This window comes from Lissotriton vulgaris, chromosome 11 (assembly GCF_964263255.1).
Source record: "Lissotriton vulgaris chromosome 11, aLisVul1.2, whole genome shotgun sequence".
In the NCBI taxonomy this organism is placed as follows: Eukaryota; Metazoa; Chordata; class Amphibia; order Caudata; family Salamandridae; genus Lissotriton; species Lissotriton vulgaris.
The window spans coordinates 727,021,337-727,040,681 of record NC_141699.1 but is presented as its reverse complement, the minus strand read 5'-3'; the positions used below and the strand labels follow the sequence as shown (position 1 = coordinate 727,040,681).

The following is a 19,345-nucleotide window of genomic DNA, read 5'->3' as shown; positions in this document are numbered from 1 at the left end:
CTTGCCTTTTCTTCTATTGCTCTCTCCCCCTCCAATCCACTGCATATTTATTTCCCATGCTGTATTTTTTTCTGTGGTTTGCTTCCTTACTCCCGGCCTACTATGTAATGTAATATCCTTCTGCTGTTTATTGTGTGTATGTAAAGTGCTCTGATACTTACGGGTCAAGCTAGCACTATATAAAACTTTAAAAATAAAATACAAATAAAATAAATAAATAAGAAGTGAGAGAGCAGGCAAACAAGGTGAGAAAAAATGATGGGGAGAACCATTCCGGGGTCGGGTCATAGTTTCTGCTTGGTTTTAAGAGTCAGAGTGCAAGTTGCGCCATTGTCAGAACGGTCACATGAATTGGTAAAATATAGCATGTAAAAAAATACCAGTTTCAGATTAATAAATAATTCACTATTTTTGAAATCTGAATCTCTAGCACATTAAATGACATTACTGCATTGATAGACATTTGTTACAATTCCCAAAACTTGAAATATACCAATAAAAATATTGAAAGAATGCCTTGATTGGAGTGTGATGCTGTTGACTGGTGGACAATATTATATGTGGACCAACATTTTAGTTTATTCAACCATAAATTGATTTTTTTTATTATAACACACACTCCGAACTGAGTCACTTCTAGTTTCTTTCAAATTTCGCATCTACGCAGGATGAGACAGAGTCAGGGAACGTGGTTTGCCCAGGATTACACGTCTGGGCCAAATTTAGAATTTGGGATTTGAGTCTAGGTTTCTAGGGCAAGCAGTCTGCAGGGGAGCCACTGGTGGCATCTCCTCCTGTCTCTATTTTTATGGAAGACACAAAACTGAATGATTATCTGCAAATTAATGTATAACAAACTAGCTCAGAACATGGGATAATAAATGCATCATTGCTGCTCTCAACAGAACATTGTGAAACCTACGGAAAGTGGCCACCAGGTAAGCCAATGACTACCTTGCCTTAACAAGTAAGACTAATTCAAAAAGCGTTTTGCACCTCAATAGAGCCCAGAAAGTAGATTAAAAAGACAGCTGGCTTACAAAAGTTCCCATACAGATGGATTCTGCGTCTAGTCTTACATGCTATTGTTGGGACAAACCTATAATTGTCAGCTGGCTGCAGCCAGTAGACAGATAATCACTTTCTCGTTCTGCAGTTATTTGAATTTTTAATTTGTGTAGAAGGATACAATCATTCCTGCTACCTTCAGAAAACTGCAGGTACCAGCAGGTACTTGCTTTCTGTAGGTCTCCATTATTAAAGAGAATGCTACTTGTTTTTATCTTATTAGATTACATAAGATGGGGAAATAGGGCAGTGCTGTAGTTCAACTGTGGCCTGTCATTCAAATGAAACCCACAGCCAAATATTTGGTGGGAGGCAGTTTTCATTTCTATTGAAAGCACATGGAAGTGAGCATTGACATAGACAATAGGTCTGCCATTTTTCAATTGAAAATGTCACTGCTTGGGGTTGTACATCGATATGGATGTTTGAGTCGGTGTTTGGATGGTTTTTGTGGATCTGAACGAGTTTACAAATTTATTCTAAATCACATTGGACCATTAGTGTAGGTCATCAGTAAACTGAATTTGGAAAAAGCACTGGGAAGCCATGTATTGCAAGAGCGGCCGATGCAGTTCTATCCAGCAAACAGGTTGCTCGTTCTCAGTGGTTGGTCAAATTCACTAGAATAGAGGTAAATCCCCACTACAGACATTCTGGTGTACTTCACGGCTTGAATTATTTTGGCTAGCTTGATCAAGGAATAATTGAGGCATCCCTAGTAACATCAAATTTCTAGCAAGTCGCTGGCAGAATGTGGAGAGTGATAGCAACTAAGTTCCCAGAGATATTGGACCTCTATTTATTTACACAATGCCGAGGAAACGCACATTGCCACCTATATTTTAAAAACTAAAGTCAGCCTCTGAACAAATGAACAAGGTAAAGTTATTATTGCGATAAGAAGATGTTAACCTTAATGTTGAATTGATCAAGATTATACACATTCCCTCTTTTAAAGCCTTTGCTAGGGTCTGAATTGATGAACACATGAGCTATATAAAGCGTTTAAACAGGCTTGTGTTTTCACCAACACACAATTTAAAATCTCCATCAATACCTACGTCCTCAGGGGTGTTGAGGTTGCTCCTTCCAGGTTTGGAGGGAGGGAGGTGTATAGTCTTTCATTGAATGCAAAATATTTCATACTAATTTTCCAAATTGAGAATGATGCTCCAAACACTAAGGGGCAGATTTACAAGCCCCTTGCGTCACTTTTGCATCATTTTTAACATGGGAAAAGTGATGTATGGGCGGTGCAAGGTGCTTGTAAATAAGCCCCTAAGTGCTTTCCAGAAATATTGCTTAAAAAAGGTTATTATTATTATCCCATCTTTTTTATTTATTTCTCTTTTCCTCTGTTTCTCTTTTATCTGTGCTGTCCCCCAAAGGACTTTGAGATAACGTTAGAGTGACATAAATCTCTACACGAATTATTAAAATACCAGATAAAAATGTGGTAATTGAAGCTTTTATCAGTCATAGATTGCTTATAAATAAATGTGTGCTATCCCTGCCCCTACTGACATCTTTGAACAAGCAATTTGGGGACTGGTGAAATGGGACCGAATTTTGAGTCCATTCCAAGCAAAGTTTTAGCCACTGCAATCACTTGGAGCCACCTTCCAGTCCATCTTTTGTTTTGTCCACTGCACCACTGGTCCAGCAGTTCAGTGCGGACACTTTCTATTGGAGCAGGACAAGGACTGATTTGGGGTACGCGTTACTGCAGTAAGTCTAATCCCAGGCGTCTGCAAATCTGGGGCCAGATTTAGTAGTTTGTCACATAGAACAGTGCAGCAGCCTCAAATGCTGTGCTGCGTGAAAAGGAGAGAACCCTGTGAGCGCCATATTTACAGAATATGGCACTCTTCCCCACTTTCCCTAATGCTGGCGCAGAAATGTGTGGCCATGCGCCACAAACACACCTTTGCACCATAGTGCAAGGGTGTTTTAGTGGGACTAGCATAGATAGGCTTTGTACTGGAGGGTACCATTCCAGTACAAAATACTATGCTTAGACTAGCTTTAAACCTTTTCCCACTTCGCATGTGTGATGTACAATGCAGCACACATGCGAAGTCGGTAAAGAAAGGAGAAATTAAAGTATTTCTCCTTCATAGCGCCTATCTGAAATTGGCACTATTTTTTGATGCTAAACCTCGTCTATTTTTTAAGTAAATAGCATGGCATGCGTTGTAATAGCATCTGCGTTGTAATGGCATGCGTTGTATTAGCATGGGTTGTAATGGATCTTGCGTTGTAAAAGTTTTGTTGTAATGGTATGCGTTGTTAATGTATGCGTTGTAACGTCATACATCCCTCATGAGTACATGTTACAATTTTGTATACAATTTATTAAATTCAGTGACTACCGGTTCCGTTTCTCATGATGACACTGCCTTGGCTGGCAGTCCACATCTTTGTCCTTCACCTTGTCAGGCTTTTTCAGCGTAGCAGGGCAGTTCAGTTACGTGGTCACATGATTCTTGCTCTCACACAAATCCACCCTCCCTCTAGTTTGGACAATATAAGAACATGGAGGACTCACTCGTTCATTACTGAAAGAACAGGAAATAGACATTTATTAATGAAACAATAATACAATTCTCACTGTTTACCACCCTATTTTGCACTAATTCATTATTAACGTGTCAGCCTAGCATAGCTTAAGCAGAAAATAGCGTTATTTGTGAGATTAAAGCATCACACACCATGCATTTTACGAATTCCACATGCAGCCTTTCCATGCTAAACCCTTTAATCCATTCTAAACACAAGATTATTACATTTCCGGTTATTTACACATTAATTCTGATTAGTTTGTGCATATTTGCAAATTAAGCTTCCCACATGTGGTTTTAATGTGCACATTTGCCGTTTACACACTACTTACTGTTAGTACGTATTATAGGGGTGTTCAGTCGAGCAGGATTCTTTTTACGAAATCCTGCTCCATCACCCCTTTAGCACTAAGTAATGCAAAACAGGGCTATGTACTGCTTTCCTTTACTTTCAAGTGATTTTCCAGCATAAAACAGGGTTTACTCTGGAAAGTAAATAGGTAGAAATTATTTAGCATCGTTTTGCGTCACTTTTGTGATGCAAATATGGCATAAAATCTTAGTAAATAGACACTGTGATGTTTTAACTCTGCCCTTCTCTCATTCAGATTCTCCATCTGGACGCTTGTGCACAGTTCAAGTAAATCAACAGCAGTCGTAAAATCCCAAATTTGTTTTGAAATTGTAAAATAAAAAATGGAATCTGCTGGAGCATTTGATTCCCTATTTTCCCATATCTGCGTTAATTTTTTCCCTCATCTCTAACTCTTTTTGCTGTTTTTTGTCTGTAGTTATTGTACTGTGCTCTGACTCCATTAAGGTGAGAAAGTCTACACACAAAGTATAAGTAATATTAAACAGAGATGCAACACACTGGAATTATCCCAGATCTAAAAACTTTCCTGTTTGCCCTGGCCTACCCCCGCTAAACCTCCTGGCCTGTCTGTTCGGTTCTCTAGAGCTCCCAGCGCCAGGAAGCCGTTTTGGCCATCGCGCGCTCTACAAATAATTTCATTCATTCATTCATCTTCAGTTTATGAAACCATTGTGTGAACTACTAGATTTGCAGATGAATTGCGGAAGTGGTGCCAGCAGAGTAATCCCTGCTTTGTTTTGCCCTATGTTAGAAGACCCAGCCATCTTGACCTTCTCAAAGGGTGATCTCCTGATCATAACCCAGGACGATGAGCTGAAGAGCGACCATGGCTGGATACAAGCTGAGAATGAAAAAAGTGGTAAAAAAGGTTTGGTTTCTCTTCAAGCCATCGACATCATCCCCACATTGGTCAAGCCAACAAGTCAACTACTGGTAAGACAACATAACCAATGCATTCATTGTCTTAATGGCCTTTTACTATAGTGTGCTACCATTTTTAACTGTTTGAAGCTGCTAACAGACTTACAATACCATTGACTTGAACAATGGGATACAGCCAGCATGCTAGGTAAGTGAGACTTTGTATGAAATCATGTATTTACATACAGTGCAAGTTGAGATAAAGGAAACATCCAGCCAGACACATGCTACAATAAGACATACATTAAGTTCTGGTGTTTTGCACAGTTGTACATTTGAGGTTCAGAGGGAAAGCAATTTTGTGCTGGGCCCCACTGCAATGAGAAATATATACTGAGTCCATCAGTGCCAGTGAGTCTGTGCCTGTATGCCTGCATAAGATACTGTCAGGGTCAAGAAGCGGCAAAGATGGCTCTTCGTTCTGACAGTATGTAATGACTTAAATCAAAGTAATACTTTGGCTCATGAAGCTCTTGAAATTATAACACACTGCCCTATAACAGGACCCAATAAAACTACTTGAAGTTCCATGCGAAGCCTTGGTGACCATCTCAACTTGATGCCACTGTGCTGCCGACTGATAATGAAGAAGATAATTCAGTGCCTCATCGACACCAAAAGTGTCAACTTGTAGGAGAATGAGAAGTGGTTCCAATAGCAGACTGCAGTTGTAGAAGGCATGCGTTCTGGTCATTGCATTATTATTATTCTCCTTAATAACTGTCTAAGTCAGTTATAACCTTTAGGTTGTTAAGATGGCTGAGTAAATGTAAGCTCTCTCCCAGTCCATCTGGTGACACTAGCGGTCATGAGTATTAGTGCAGGACAGCATCCACCCTTCATCCTCATGAGGTTAAAATATTGAGTACCTTGAAAATGGGTGAGTGTGAAAGTCATTATTTAGAGAAGTTAGAAGTAGCACAAACGTTAACATGAAGTGCCTTGCCTATGGGTCAAGTAGCATCTTGAAACACTTACAATAGTATTGAATAATAAAATGGGCTAAGAACACACTAATAACAAAGAAACCATTTTTCAATATTACATTTAACATAAGCATATAGCCAGAGGCTGTAAAGTAGCTTAGCTGCCACTGAGCCTTCAGCACCCTTATTGTCCTGTTCCAACTCGGTTTTTTAGTTCTGTTTGAAGCTCGAAAAGAGATACCAGAGGTTTAGCCACTGCAGAATAATGAACATACCACAGTAGAAAACTGCAATTATAGATACCAAACCTAGGTTACTCCATCAGGAATAAATGTCGTTTTCCCGCATGACATCACCCCGCATATCATCACCCGCATTTTTTACAATGCAAGTGATGTTACAACGCGATACAATCACCCCGCAAACTTTCATTCCACATATGCCACACATGCCATTACAACGCAAAGGCATGCGTGGTGAAGGCATAACTCTGTAAAAGTAGTTAAGCTAAATATATATATATGTATATATTTTCTATGTATATATATTTATATACATATATGTATATATGTTTTTATATATTTATAAATATATATATTATTTAATGATAGAAATATGTTATATATATGTATAGATATAGATATAGATATATATATATATATATATCTCCACCAAGATGATCCAAAGGCACCGGGCGCTCAACTGCGGGTGCTCTGCAAAGGGGCCGGATCAGGGCCCATTACAATTTTCTCCCCAATGATGCGGCACTCAGCGTTTATACTTTGTCAACAACAATTCCTTTATTCCTCCAGCTCGGACCAACGCGTTTCAGCCATCACAGGCTTTGTTCACGGTAAGTGAGCTTTTTTCTATGTCCACTATATATCCCATTTCAAACAGTTATGGTGCATTATGGGATATGTGGTTCAGTTACAATTCAATATTTTTCAAATTGCAAATAGCAACGTTATTCAAAATATTTCCCATATTTACAAGCAAACGCTCTGCTTTACGCGCTCAAAGGCAATTTACTGTTACATATTAATTACAGAGAACATCTCTCAATATGTGGATCTGTTCCTAGCGCCCATCGCCAAAAGTATGAGTTCATACATTAAAGACACTGGGGACCTATTAAAGATTCTGGATAATATTGCTTGGAATGAGAACTACTTATTGATCACAATTGATGCAGTTTCACTGTACACCTCGATAAGACATAACATTGGTCTAGAGGCCTGCAACTACTTTCTGAAGCAACGTAACATTGGAGAACGGAGACACACAGAAATGCTCATGACGATGATTGAGCTGTGCTTGACCAATAATGTTTTCCTATTTGACACCCAACTATACAAACAGGAGTGTGGAACTGCTATGGGGATTTCGTTTTCTCCCAACTATGCTAATGTGACGATGGGATGGTGGGAGAAAACAATTGCATGGGACCCGACAAACCAAACAGATCTAGAAAAGATAATACTGTGGGTCCGATTCATTGACGATCTGTTTATAATTTGGAATGGTACCAAAAAAGATTTCCAGGAATACTTTGAAAAGTTGTGTAACAATGACATTGGGTTACAATTCACTCACTCGATAAGTGAAAAGGAAATTGACTTCCTAGACATAAAAGTATACGTGGAAAATGAGCAGCTGCAAACCACACTGTTTCGGAAACAAACAGCTACTAACAGCATCTTACATGGTACAAGTTTCCACCCACAACCCCTGCTGGCAAGTATTCCATACGGCGAATTTATTCGCATGAAAAGAAATTGTTCCGTAGAACAAGATGCTGAGAAGAAAATAATGGAAACAACAGTAAGATTAAAATCGAGAGGATACAACAAAAGAATACTTGAAAAGAGCAAGAAAAAAGCAGAACTAAAAACGAGATCTGTGATTATGTCGTCACAAAAAACTAAAGAGAAATCTGATGAAGCACCAAGATTCGTGACAACGTTCAGTAAGGAGAGTGGCATCATCAAGAACAAAATCCAAAAATATTGGCATCTAATCTCAGGAGACCCGGACTTGAAGAAAATCATAGGTGACGGACCAAAAATGAGCTATAAAAAACCCATGTCCTTAAAGGATCACCTGGTTAAGAGTCATTTCAAAACGAGAAAACCAGGGGGAACAAACAATTGGTTAACTGATCAACGAAATGGATTTCGTAAATGCAACGTGTGTAAAGCTTGCAAAATTGGCCTGAATACGACCACATATGAAGAATCAGATGGTAAAAAAACACTCATTGAAGGTCAGATCACCTGCTCCTCCACCTATGTAGTATATGTGATACAGTGCAAATGTGGTTCACGTTATATTGGAAGTACAACCTGTGCCTTGAAAAAGCGGATCTTAGAACACATCCGAGCTGTAAAGAACAAAAATTTAGCATATGCCACAGCAAAACATCTGATATCATGTCAAAAAGGAGACTGGAAATCAATGTCCTATTTTGGAATACATATGGTGAACTTGGGAGAACGAGGAGGAAACAGACTGAGAAAGCTAAGACAAATTGAATCCAAATTCATAATCAGATTGAAGACCAAGATGCCGAGAGGAATGAACTTCGATGAGGAGCTTTATGTACATCTGGAATAATTGTAAATTAGTGTAAATATTGACTTCATTCTAACTGCAGACTATGATTTGGATACTATATCCGGTTCAATAATGATGATGAAAACTGGACAATCAGAATAATCCGTCTATATTCAAAATATGACATGCTGAAACTTTAGACATTTGGATAAATATGCTGAATGAGATTTGATAATGTGGGTACTACACCCAATACTTAATATTGTCTGCAATAATATTGTCTGCATATGTAATTAATATGTAACAGTAAATTGCCTTTGAGCGCGTAAAGCAGAGCGTTTGCTTGTAAATATGGGAAATATTTTGAATAACGTTGCTATTTGCAATTTGAAAAATATTGAATTGTAACTGAACCACATATCCCATAATGCACCATAACTGTTTGAAATGGGATATATAGTGGACATAGAAAAAAGCTCACTTACCGTGAACAAAGCCTGTGATGGCTGAAACGCGTTGGTCCGAGCTGGAGGAATAAAGGAATTGTTGTTGACAAAGTATAAACGCTGAGTGCCGCATCATTGGGGAGAAAAAAATATATATATATATATATATTTAATTATTTGAAAATACCCCCTAAAACCCTTAAATGTCCATTTGTATCCCAATGACTAAACTCCCCCAAAATTGTTAAATTACCCATACCACCCAATACCCATACCCACTAAAATCTTACATTACCCATGGCACCCCAAAACCACCCTGATCCCTAAAAATACGCCTGCACGCCAAAAGCCTAACCTACCCTGACTCCTAAAAAAAACCCTGCACCCCAAAACCCAAACAAACCTTGAACCCTAAAAATACCCTAGCACCCCAAAACCTAAAGCCACCCTGAACCCTAAAAATACCCCAGCACCCCAAAACCTAAACCCACCCAGAACCCTGAAATTATCATGTACACCCCTAAACCCTAACCCACCCTGAACCCTAAAAATACCCTGTTTAGCCCAAAACCCAAACCCACCCTGAACCCTAAAAATACCCCAGTACCCCAAAACCCAAACATACCCTTAACCCTAAAATTACCCCTGAACCCCAAAACATTTACCCCTACACCCCAAAACCTAAACTGTATACTTACCTTATACTTACATATAAAACACGTATGCTTTTACCATTCATGCATTTACAACAAATTTCGTTGTAAAAGCATGCGTGATAAAAGCATATAAAATGTAATGCAATGAGTTGTAATGGCATTGGGGAGTAATGGTAGTTGCGTTGTGCTGGTATAAGGGGTGATAGTAGTCGTGGTAAAAGATTTGTTGTAATGGGTGTTTACCCTCCATCAGCATACATGATGAATATCCTGTCCTTATTATAAGTGCATTACATCATTAAGCACCTTTAATAACCACAGAGTAACCCATCCTGCAAACTGTAAATCAAGCCCTTATCCCTCAAGTAATATTTATGAAAATCATGACTGTGACAAATAAATTACAAGCAGTTCTCTCATAGCACAGCATGGAAATTGAAAGCCATACAGGCTGATTGGCAGGTTGGGTCAGAAAGACAGACACTACAAAATTGGTTCACTTATAAAGTTTTATAAACTTTTATTTTAAGTCTCCCGTTAGGAACATTTTCATTCCAGTATTATTAAATGTCAAATGGATTGGTATGCAGTAAATAAAAAATTATCAGCTATGGAGAATCTTTTTTATAATCTTCAGCATGAATGAATGAATGAAGCTTATTGATGTCCAATTAATTAAAATCATTACATCTTAACAGATATTATAAAAAAACTGTGTTTAAAAAGGAAATAGAATCAATTTTACAGAAAAAGGGCAAACGGCAGACCAAAGTCAAGCACATCCTGACCACATGTACAATGAATTTGGAAAAAAATGGTACAATCACTCCCCACACCTGCCATCTGGAGGTGTCAGAAATCGCCAAGTTTTCAGGACAAAAATGGAAGGTGCACTTGTTGTGAAGTCAAAACACATGGTTAACAATCTGTTCAAAAGGTGCTTCTTTTTATTCAAGTTAATCAACGCTTTGCTGTCGGTTATCATGCTGCCCCTGGAGAATACGCTGCACTAATAGTACATACAGTATACCATCATTTCAATAAAATTCTTGGAGGATACAGTGTTGACTGGATCTCCTTCTTCTATAATTATTGGAGCGAGAGTGCTGTGATAATGGCCAGTGGTGCAGACTACTTGGACTTACCTGCCAGACTTAGTAAATAATACACCATGCCACAATAGAGACAACAAAGCTGCGATGTAGTCACCCCACACAGAGATCACTCCTGAAATACTGCCTGTACCTGCCTAAAAATGTCGGCCGCAACATACCCTCCTGCAAATCTCCTGACCTTATCTCCCTCCTCCCCATACCCCCTACCCCTCCCCGCTCTACTCTTCTCCACTTTCCTGTTACTGACCTTTGCCCTCACCTGTCCTGGCCCTTAGTCCCCACCCTGTTTATCTGTGAACTTTTCCTTGTCAATTGAGATTTAGCTATTTTGTCTGATGCCCAATGGAGCAACCTGGTTTAGCTATAGGGGAAACAGGTGGGGGATTCCCTCCTTGGACGTCACCTACCCATTCGGTCTTTAGACAGACTTCGTTTTGTCTCTCCTGTCGTTTCTTCCCGCATCCTCCCTCTATTTGTGTTGCTCCGTCTCTCCTGTCCCAATGTATTGAGACTGAACTATTTTGTCTGATGCCCGATGGAGATACCTGATTTAGCTATAGGGGAGATGGGCCGTGGATTCCCTCCTTGGTCATCACCTACCCAGTCGGTTTTTAGACAGACTTCCTTTTGTCTCTCCTTGTTGTCTCTTCCCTTATCCTCCCTTTTTCACCTCCCCTGGCCCCTCCACTACTTTTCTCTCTCATTTCTCTCCTCTCCCAATGTTTTTTGATGTATTATGTAATTGTTGATCTTTTTCTGTTACATTGTTGATTCTTATGTAAAGCGCTCTGATACCTTCGGGTCTAGCCAGCGCTATATAAAACTCTTTAAATAAATGAATAAATAAAATAAAGAAATCACTGCTACAGACCAGCTTTACACAGAAGAACCCTGACGAAGTTCCATCTGGCAAAAAATCGGGAACAAAACGGGTTGGCTGTGTGCCAGTTTTTAAAGATTATCTTGAATAAAAAGGAGCACCCTTTGAACAGATTGTTATCCATGTGTTTTGACTTTTTTCCATAAAAGTATCAAGATTGTAATCCCCTTTTAGACCCTAAAACCCCCCCACCCCCCATTGTCCGATGTACGCGTTTTACCTTTGCCTCACCCAGAACATTATTCATGGAAATCGGGGGCCGCCCCATATTCTAAAATTCTCAGTGATAAATGTGCTTCCTATTCCGTCATTCCTGGGGTGGCAGATGGTGTCTGCCAACTGTGGCTTCTTTCAACCTTTATTCCACCGGCAGACGGGGCCCATCATGTCCAGTCCACCTCTTGGGCATTATCCTTATTCAATCTCTTTAATATGGCCTTCCCCTGATTAAAAGTGCTCTGTGCTTGTAGGGTGCCGCCCTAGAAATCAAAGTGGTCTGTGGAAATAAATGGCGGGCAATAAAAAAACAATCATCATCATTTTAAAATTACCAATTGCAGCCACAGACGTCAAAATACTCCTTGAGGAAAAGCTACCAATGTAAAAGCAATCATAAACATTTTAAATTGCTGCCTAAATTTTAGAAAGTGTCGGGATAGCTGTCATAATTCTCCTTTTAAGCAAGTTAAGGCAGCTGCCCAACATTTCCTCACATTTAGAGTTCAAAATATTGGCCAACGCACCTTAGAGGTTACTGAGCTTCACAGATGCAGATCGCATGTATTATAGACTCTTTCGTTTTTCCGCACCATCTGCATTGTGTATCACCTTCGCCCTCCTTGTGACCATACCAAAAGCACCTTAGGGGAATAAGGCCAAAATGCAAAAAAGGAATTAAACAATAAATCAAATAATGGCCACACAATAAATGACTATGAAATGTTAACTTTTCAGATTTCTAACCACAAAAATCACGATACAGATAGCAAAAGATACAATATCTCAGATACTCATAAAACCTGGAAAGGAAGAAATAGAAAAGGTGGACAAGGGAGGAGATGATGTAGATAGTATACAATATGTATGAAACCATACATTATAGATAGTAGAGATAATATCATACATATCCACAATTATAACATTTCAAGTGGATATATTCCTACTAACTCAACAATTTCCAATAGATGAACCGAAAGTCCTCATTAAAACAACAGTGTTAATGGCTAAAGCATCAATAGTCCTAATGATAACAACAACAGCATGAATATAAATAATGATGATATTGAATTAATAAGGAGACGAAAAAATGACCACACATAAAATATGTATTAGCTAGAAAAGATTTCCAATGTTCTTTTTTTTATTGCAATCCAAAATTGTAAATGCATACAAATTTATATTGCAGATGAGGTATACATCATATAAAACTCCATATTTTTTCCAAAAAGGTTAATATAAATTCCTTAAACATACAAACTAAATAGAGCCCTAATAGCCAAACACTAGGCACCAATATATAAATAATTTCATATTATTCCTTCATATGATTAATCACAGGCCCCCAGATTGACAAACTTAGTTTCCGTGTTCCCTTGAGAGCATATAAACTATGTTCCATATTAAAAATAAAAAAATAATCTAGCTCTCCAGATTTCAAAAGTTGGGGCTTCCTTTTGCAGCCATGAGTAGGCTATACAAAGACGGGCCACCACTACTGCAATAAAAATTAAATATCTAAATTCAAAAGCTGGATGTCCCTTAGTCACACATCTTCCCTTATGCCCATCAGCATAGTGGATGGTGTGATATTTATTTCTTCTCCAGGGATTTCCGAGAGGAACTTTTCTATATGGCCCAGAAGCTGAGTTAACTTCCCGCACGCATAAAGATATGCACAATATCAGCCAAGTCTGCCCCACATCTAAAGATTTCCCATCATTAAGCCCCCACCTTTTCATCATCTTTGAAGGGGTATGATATAAATCAAATATGGTTTTAAAATGCTGTGTTCTTAGGTTGGCTGATATTAAAGTTTTCCCTGCCATATCAATTGATTGTTCTATGAGTATATCTTGATTGCTCAATCAGTTCCTCCATCTTATATTCTGGGCCTCTAGATCATCTCTCTGTGTATTTAATAAGAGGTTATGAATCCTACCAATCCACTGCTTACGTCTGATGGCCTGGACTAACAAGTATGTCTCTATTATCCTTTGTTTTTTCATCATGAAATTCCTCATCTGGATAAATTTAAAAAAAATCAGTTTTAAGGATTTTATATTTATAAGATTTCAAATTTGGATGACAATTCCAACCTTACCCTGCAATCTGTAAATTAGTTTTAATATATAATGCAATTGTATACATTTCAATAAGCCATTCATCATGTGTGGGACATTGTGGTGTTCTCCAATGTCGTAATATCCGAATTCTTGCTACAGTGATTACAATACCTATCAATCGTCTCATATGGTTTGTTAGATTTAGGAGATCAGTAACATCATGTAGTAGAACACATTTTCCCATTAAAGGAATTGACACGTATGGCTATAGTCCTTCAAAATTGGACATTGGAATAAAATGTGTAGTATATCGCAACCCTCCTGTGGGCACCTCCAACAGGTAGAACGGTGTGAACCTGCTGTCTTGAGTTTTTGTTGTGACCAATACGAGTTATGAAGAATTTAGAAGAGAGTACATTTCATGCTGGCCTCCCTGATTCCTTAATCTATGTTCATAATAACTAAGCATGGGCAGATTTTGCGAATTCGCGATCCGCAAAATCTGCAAATTTGTGGATTCGCTGATTTTGCGGATTGTGTGGGTAAAGGCCGGGTGGGAAAACGGTGCACATCGCTAGTGTGAGGGGCAGGGCCAAACGGGCGAGGCTTATATGCGAGTTCACATGCCTCTTGTGTGCATAAAAGGACAGGCACGGATCAGAGAAGCTCGTGGTCATAGGAACTGCACAGGGATTGAGCTTGTGAAAGTCTATAATGCAAAGGCCTCCATCAATCATCATAGCTATTTTTCTACGATAGATATGGGGAGAACACACACCTGCCCAGCCTCGACAAAACTCAAATTTTTGGGGGGCTGCTTAACAATGCCATCACACCAAAGAGCGTCGGGGTCCCTCGAGTGAGCTGTCCATCAAGTGGGTAAAGGGTGCGAAGACGGTGCACACCACTAGTGTGTGGGGAGGGGCCAAACGGGCGAGCCTTATATGCGAGTTCACATGCCTCTTGTGTGCTTAAAAGGACAGGCACAGATCAGAGAAGCTCGTGGTCACAGGAACTGCACAGGGATTGAGCTCGTGAAAGTCAATAATGCAAAGGCCTCCATCAAGCATCATAGGTAATTTCCGACGATAGATATGGGGAGAACGCACTCCTGCCCAGCCTTGACAAAACTCACATTTTTGGGGGGGCTGATTAACTTTGCCATCACACCGAAGAGCACCGGGGTCCCTCGAGTTCACATGCCTCTTGTGTGCATAAAAGGACAGGCACGGATCAGAGAAGCTCGTGGTCACAGGAACTGCACAGGGATTGAGCTCGTGAAAGTCAATAATGCAACGGCCTCCATCAAGCATCATAGGTAATTTTCGACGATAGATATGGGGAGAACGCACACCTGCCCAACCTCAACAAAACTCACATTTATGGGCTGCTGTAACTATTTTAGGATGGCGACGGCAAGCTGCCAGCGCCATCCTAAAATAGTTACTAAATTAGCTTCATCAGGAAGCACTAATAGATAAAATAAAGCAGGTGCTCGAGCACCTGCTTTATTTTATCTATTAGTGCTTCCTGTTGAAGCTAACTTAGTAACTATTTTAGGATGGCGCTGGCAGCTTGCCGGCGCCATCCTAACATAGTTAAAAGTTCAACAGGCTTGAACTTTTGCCCCCAAAAATAGTTACTAAATTAGCTTCATCAGGAAGCACTAATAGATAAAATAAAGCAGGTGCTCGAGCACCTGCTTTATTTTATCTATTAGTGCTTCCTGTTGAAGCTAACTTAGTAACTATTTTAGGATGGCGCTGGCAGCTTGCCGGCGCCATCCTAACATAGTTAAAAGTTCAACAGGCTTGAACTTTTGCCCCCCAAATCCGCCGCTCGCGAATTTCGCGGATTTTCATTAAATTCGCGGGAGTTCGCGGATCGCGGATTTACCGAAAATCCGCAGAATCCGCGAGCGGAACGGATTTTGCGCTCACCCTTAATAATAACATCCACCCATTCCTCATCGGAATAAGCTTAAACCCTTGCCATTTATTGTGAAGTTGTAATGGGCAATGGTGTAGTTTATGCACTATGAGATTATAAAATCCAGAGATTGCTCCTGTGAATTTACCCCACATTTTTAAGTAATATAACACTGGAGAATCCTCAAGTAGCCACAGATAAGGTCCTAGTCTACAAAACAGAGCTTGTTTTAGTTGTAAGTATTTCCCCTCTTGGGAGCTAGGGAGTTGACATTCTATCCGGAGCATTTCAAAGGTTTTTAAGCTCACCTTTTAAAGTGAGTAAGTGATCCAACATTAGAATACCTGCTCTCTCCTATATATCCTAGGAAATAGTCTGTTTACCTATTCTAATATCAGCTTTATGCCATATGGGAGCCTTTTTATGTAGTCTCGAGTTACTCTTAAGGAGTTTGTGGGCCTGTATCCAAATCTTAACCATCAATTGAATAATAGGGTTGGTAGTTTACAAAGCAGGTGAATTATCAGTAGAAAACATTTGTAAATCTGAAGTTGCCTGTACAGATTGTCGTACAATAAGAACCCATAGTGGGAGTTCATTCTGTCTGGGCCAATGATAAACCAATTGAGTTAAATGAAGGGCTGTATAGTAATGCCGAATGCATGGTAAATGAAAGCCCTCATATCGCCTGTGAGCAATCAGGTTTGGAAATGTTAAGTCTAGGTCTCAAAGATCTACTACCTGTATTCTACTCCAAAAGAGTAGGTTACGATGGGACCATTTTTCATTCTCCAACCTCATTTTGCAATAAGTGAACCTAAGTAAGCTTGAATCATACGTTCTAAACCTGTGAAAAATACCAAGATACTTCTGGCGATACACTTTCCATTAAAAATTATAGCTGAAAATAGCTGCTTTCGTTGTACCCCTGGACAATGGGAGAGCTTCACTCTTATTCCAGTTGACCTTGTAGCCAGAAATGTTGGACAAGCAAGAAATGGTAGACATGAGTGTTGGGAGTGAAGTAGGAAGATCAGTAAGTGTGAGCCATATGTCATCCGCATATAGAAGTATTTTTGAGATCCCTGCCAGTGTAGGAATGCCTGCTATCTGTGAACACTGTCTTATTGCCACAGTCAGCATTTCAACGCAAGAATGAATAAAAGGAGCGATTGAGGGCAACCATTGCAGGTTCTTCCTTGTGCTAACAAAGATTTTGAAAGGAAACCCCTAGAATTCACTTGTGCGGACAGTGTCTCATATAACCATTTGACCTTAGAGATATATTCATTACCTAATCCCAACCTATGTAATGTACAGAACATACAGCTCCATTCAATATGGTCAAAGGCCTTCTCTGCATCTAAGGATAAGGCTACTCTTTCTTCTCCAGCATCCCTGTCAAGCCAGAGTATATGAGCCAAAGTGCGTAAATGGTTACGAGACTTTCTGTCTGGCATGAATCCCACTTGCAAATTTTGTATAGGTTGAGAGATCACTTGTTTGAGTCTTCTGGCAAGAATGGTGGCTAATATCTTTGAATCTGTATTCAGAAGGGAAATCAGACGATAGCTACTGCAGTATAATGGATCTTTCTCAGGTTTGGGAAGAACTGCAAAGCACATTTTCATAAGTGTATACTTTGCATGGTTTGGGAGGGGCAGATTCAAATATTCAGGTAGAGTATCTGGGATGTAGAGATTAGCAGTTCAGCTGCTGTGAAATTTACCTCTTTGATCCCTGAGGTCCTGATCCCATGAAAATATCTTTGCCAATTTAATTAATAGATTTGCTGTCATTCTCCACAGTAAGGTGTTATTTATTAAATCTCACTCACTAAGGGCTTCAATAGAAGTTGCCAAGAGGGGACCCCATTTGGAGCCTGGCTCTGAGAATTTCCCCCATAGAAGGTGCTCCTGCTTTGTTAATTTAAATTCCAGTCTTACTTGAGGTTGGCTAGTGCAGGCTGGGAGTACAATGGACAGCGATAGCAGATACATTGTTTATCTAGCCACTCATAGAGTTAATCCTTAAACACCGTTGCACTATATGTTATTGTGGCATCAGCTTAGTTGCCACCACTGTCAGCAGTGTATTGGTGTTTTGCCATGTAAGACTTCTCTTGAGTTGCCCCATCCTGCATATCAGATGTTTCACCATCGATTTGAAGAAGCCTAGCAGAGCTTTCCTGCCCCCACCTTCATTGGGCATAATGCCAAGATATTTAAAGTGTGTTACTCTTTCTAATCTTGAACCACTAATGACCCAAACACCCTTTTTTATCAGGCTTCTGCCAAAGATCACTGTTTTTATCTTCTTTAGAATGATGGTAACATAATTTACTGCACAGTATTGTACAAGCGCATCAAGCGACCCCTTGAGGCAAATTTGAGTGTTATCAAGTATCACCGTGACATGACCGTATTGTAAGATACGTATTTTTCGCTTCATCAAATGGAGTGGGCACATTCTTGGGACTGCTAGATGACTTTTCATGTCTGCCATATACACATTAAAAATTAAGGGGGCAAGGATGCAGCCCTGTTTCAATCCTTTGTTTGTATAGATTTTCCCTGAGGTTGCTCAGTTATTTGATAGTTTAACTTTCACCCATGTTTTACTGTATATTGATTAGGTGGCCTTCAAAAGGTGCAGTGGTAACTCCCACTTCCTTAGCTTTGCCCAGAGCCAGCTTCTTGGGATATTATCAAAGGCGTTTGTAAAGTCAATAAACGGTGCATTGAGAGGTCGGATCTTGTGGAGCATAGCTGAGTCGATTAGGAAGGCTAAGGTAGAGAGTATGCGGCAGTTTGGATCATTGCTTTCCTTTTCTATTCCTAGTCTTACTAGGATTAGGGAAACATAGGATATTCTCAGGAAGGCTTACTCTAATGATGAATGGGACTCCACTATTCATAGATTTGCTCACTCATTTATGATAGTCCAGATTTTATAAAGCTTTTCCTATGACTTTGAATACAGTTTTAGCTTGTTTGATGAACAGAATTGAGAAAAAAGTACAAAAATGAAATAGACCTTTTCTGAATTTTAAATTTAACATAAATAAATCTATTATTTGCATTACCTTGTTAATGAAGAATTGAACATTTCATTTCTCAGAAAATATGGCTATACAGATTTACAACCAAGTGCTTATGAAGAGATAATTCTACTATCAAAACTTTACTCATAGCCTGTATCCCTGATATGTCATTTGCAAACACGACAGTCACATCAGAGGCTAGTATAAGGTGGCAGTAGTCATCCTAACTCTAGTTGGAGGTACACTTTGGGTGTACCTCCTTTCAGGAGAGCTATCCTCAGCTTTTCAGCCACCCAACACAAAGGTGGAACACCTCCACTTGGGTCTTAGATTGTCAACTCTCCTGGTTTGAAAACATAAAGCAAATCAGAAAACTTAACGGGCATAGTGGTTTAAATATTCCAAGCCATGCTGGGGATTTTTGTACCAACAACTGTACTAGGTTAAAAGTACATGGAAAGATCATTGAAAAGGCACAACAGGACACATGAGTTTAAAGAAATCTTCCTATCATTCACTTGCCTTCCAATGTGATTGATGCTTCAAAGGGAAAAACTCTGATGTTGCAACCCTCAGATGTGTAAAT

General features: G+C 39.4%; 1 protein-coding gene across 1 annotated transcript in view; it reads left to right on the top strand.

Annotated features, from left to right (window-relative positions):
* The window catches only part of LOC147683395 (unconventional myosin-VIIb-like), a 1,214,266-nt gene that overhangs the window by 927,473 nt on the left and 267,448 nt on the right, over window positions 1–19,345 (top strand). Inside the window, exon 35 of the mRNA XM_086943813.1 lies at window positions 4,757–4,938. Coding sequence (XP_086799939.1) covers window positions 4,757–4,938 — 182 coding nt within the window. The remainder of the gene's footprint in view (window positions 1–4,756; window positions 4,939–19,345) is intronic.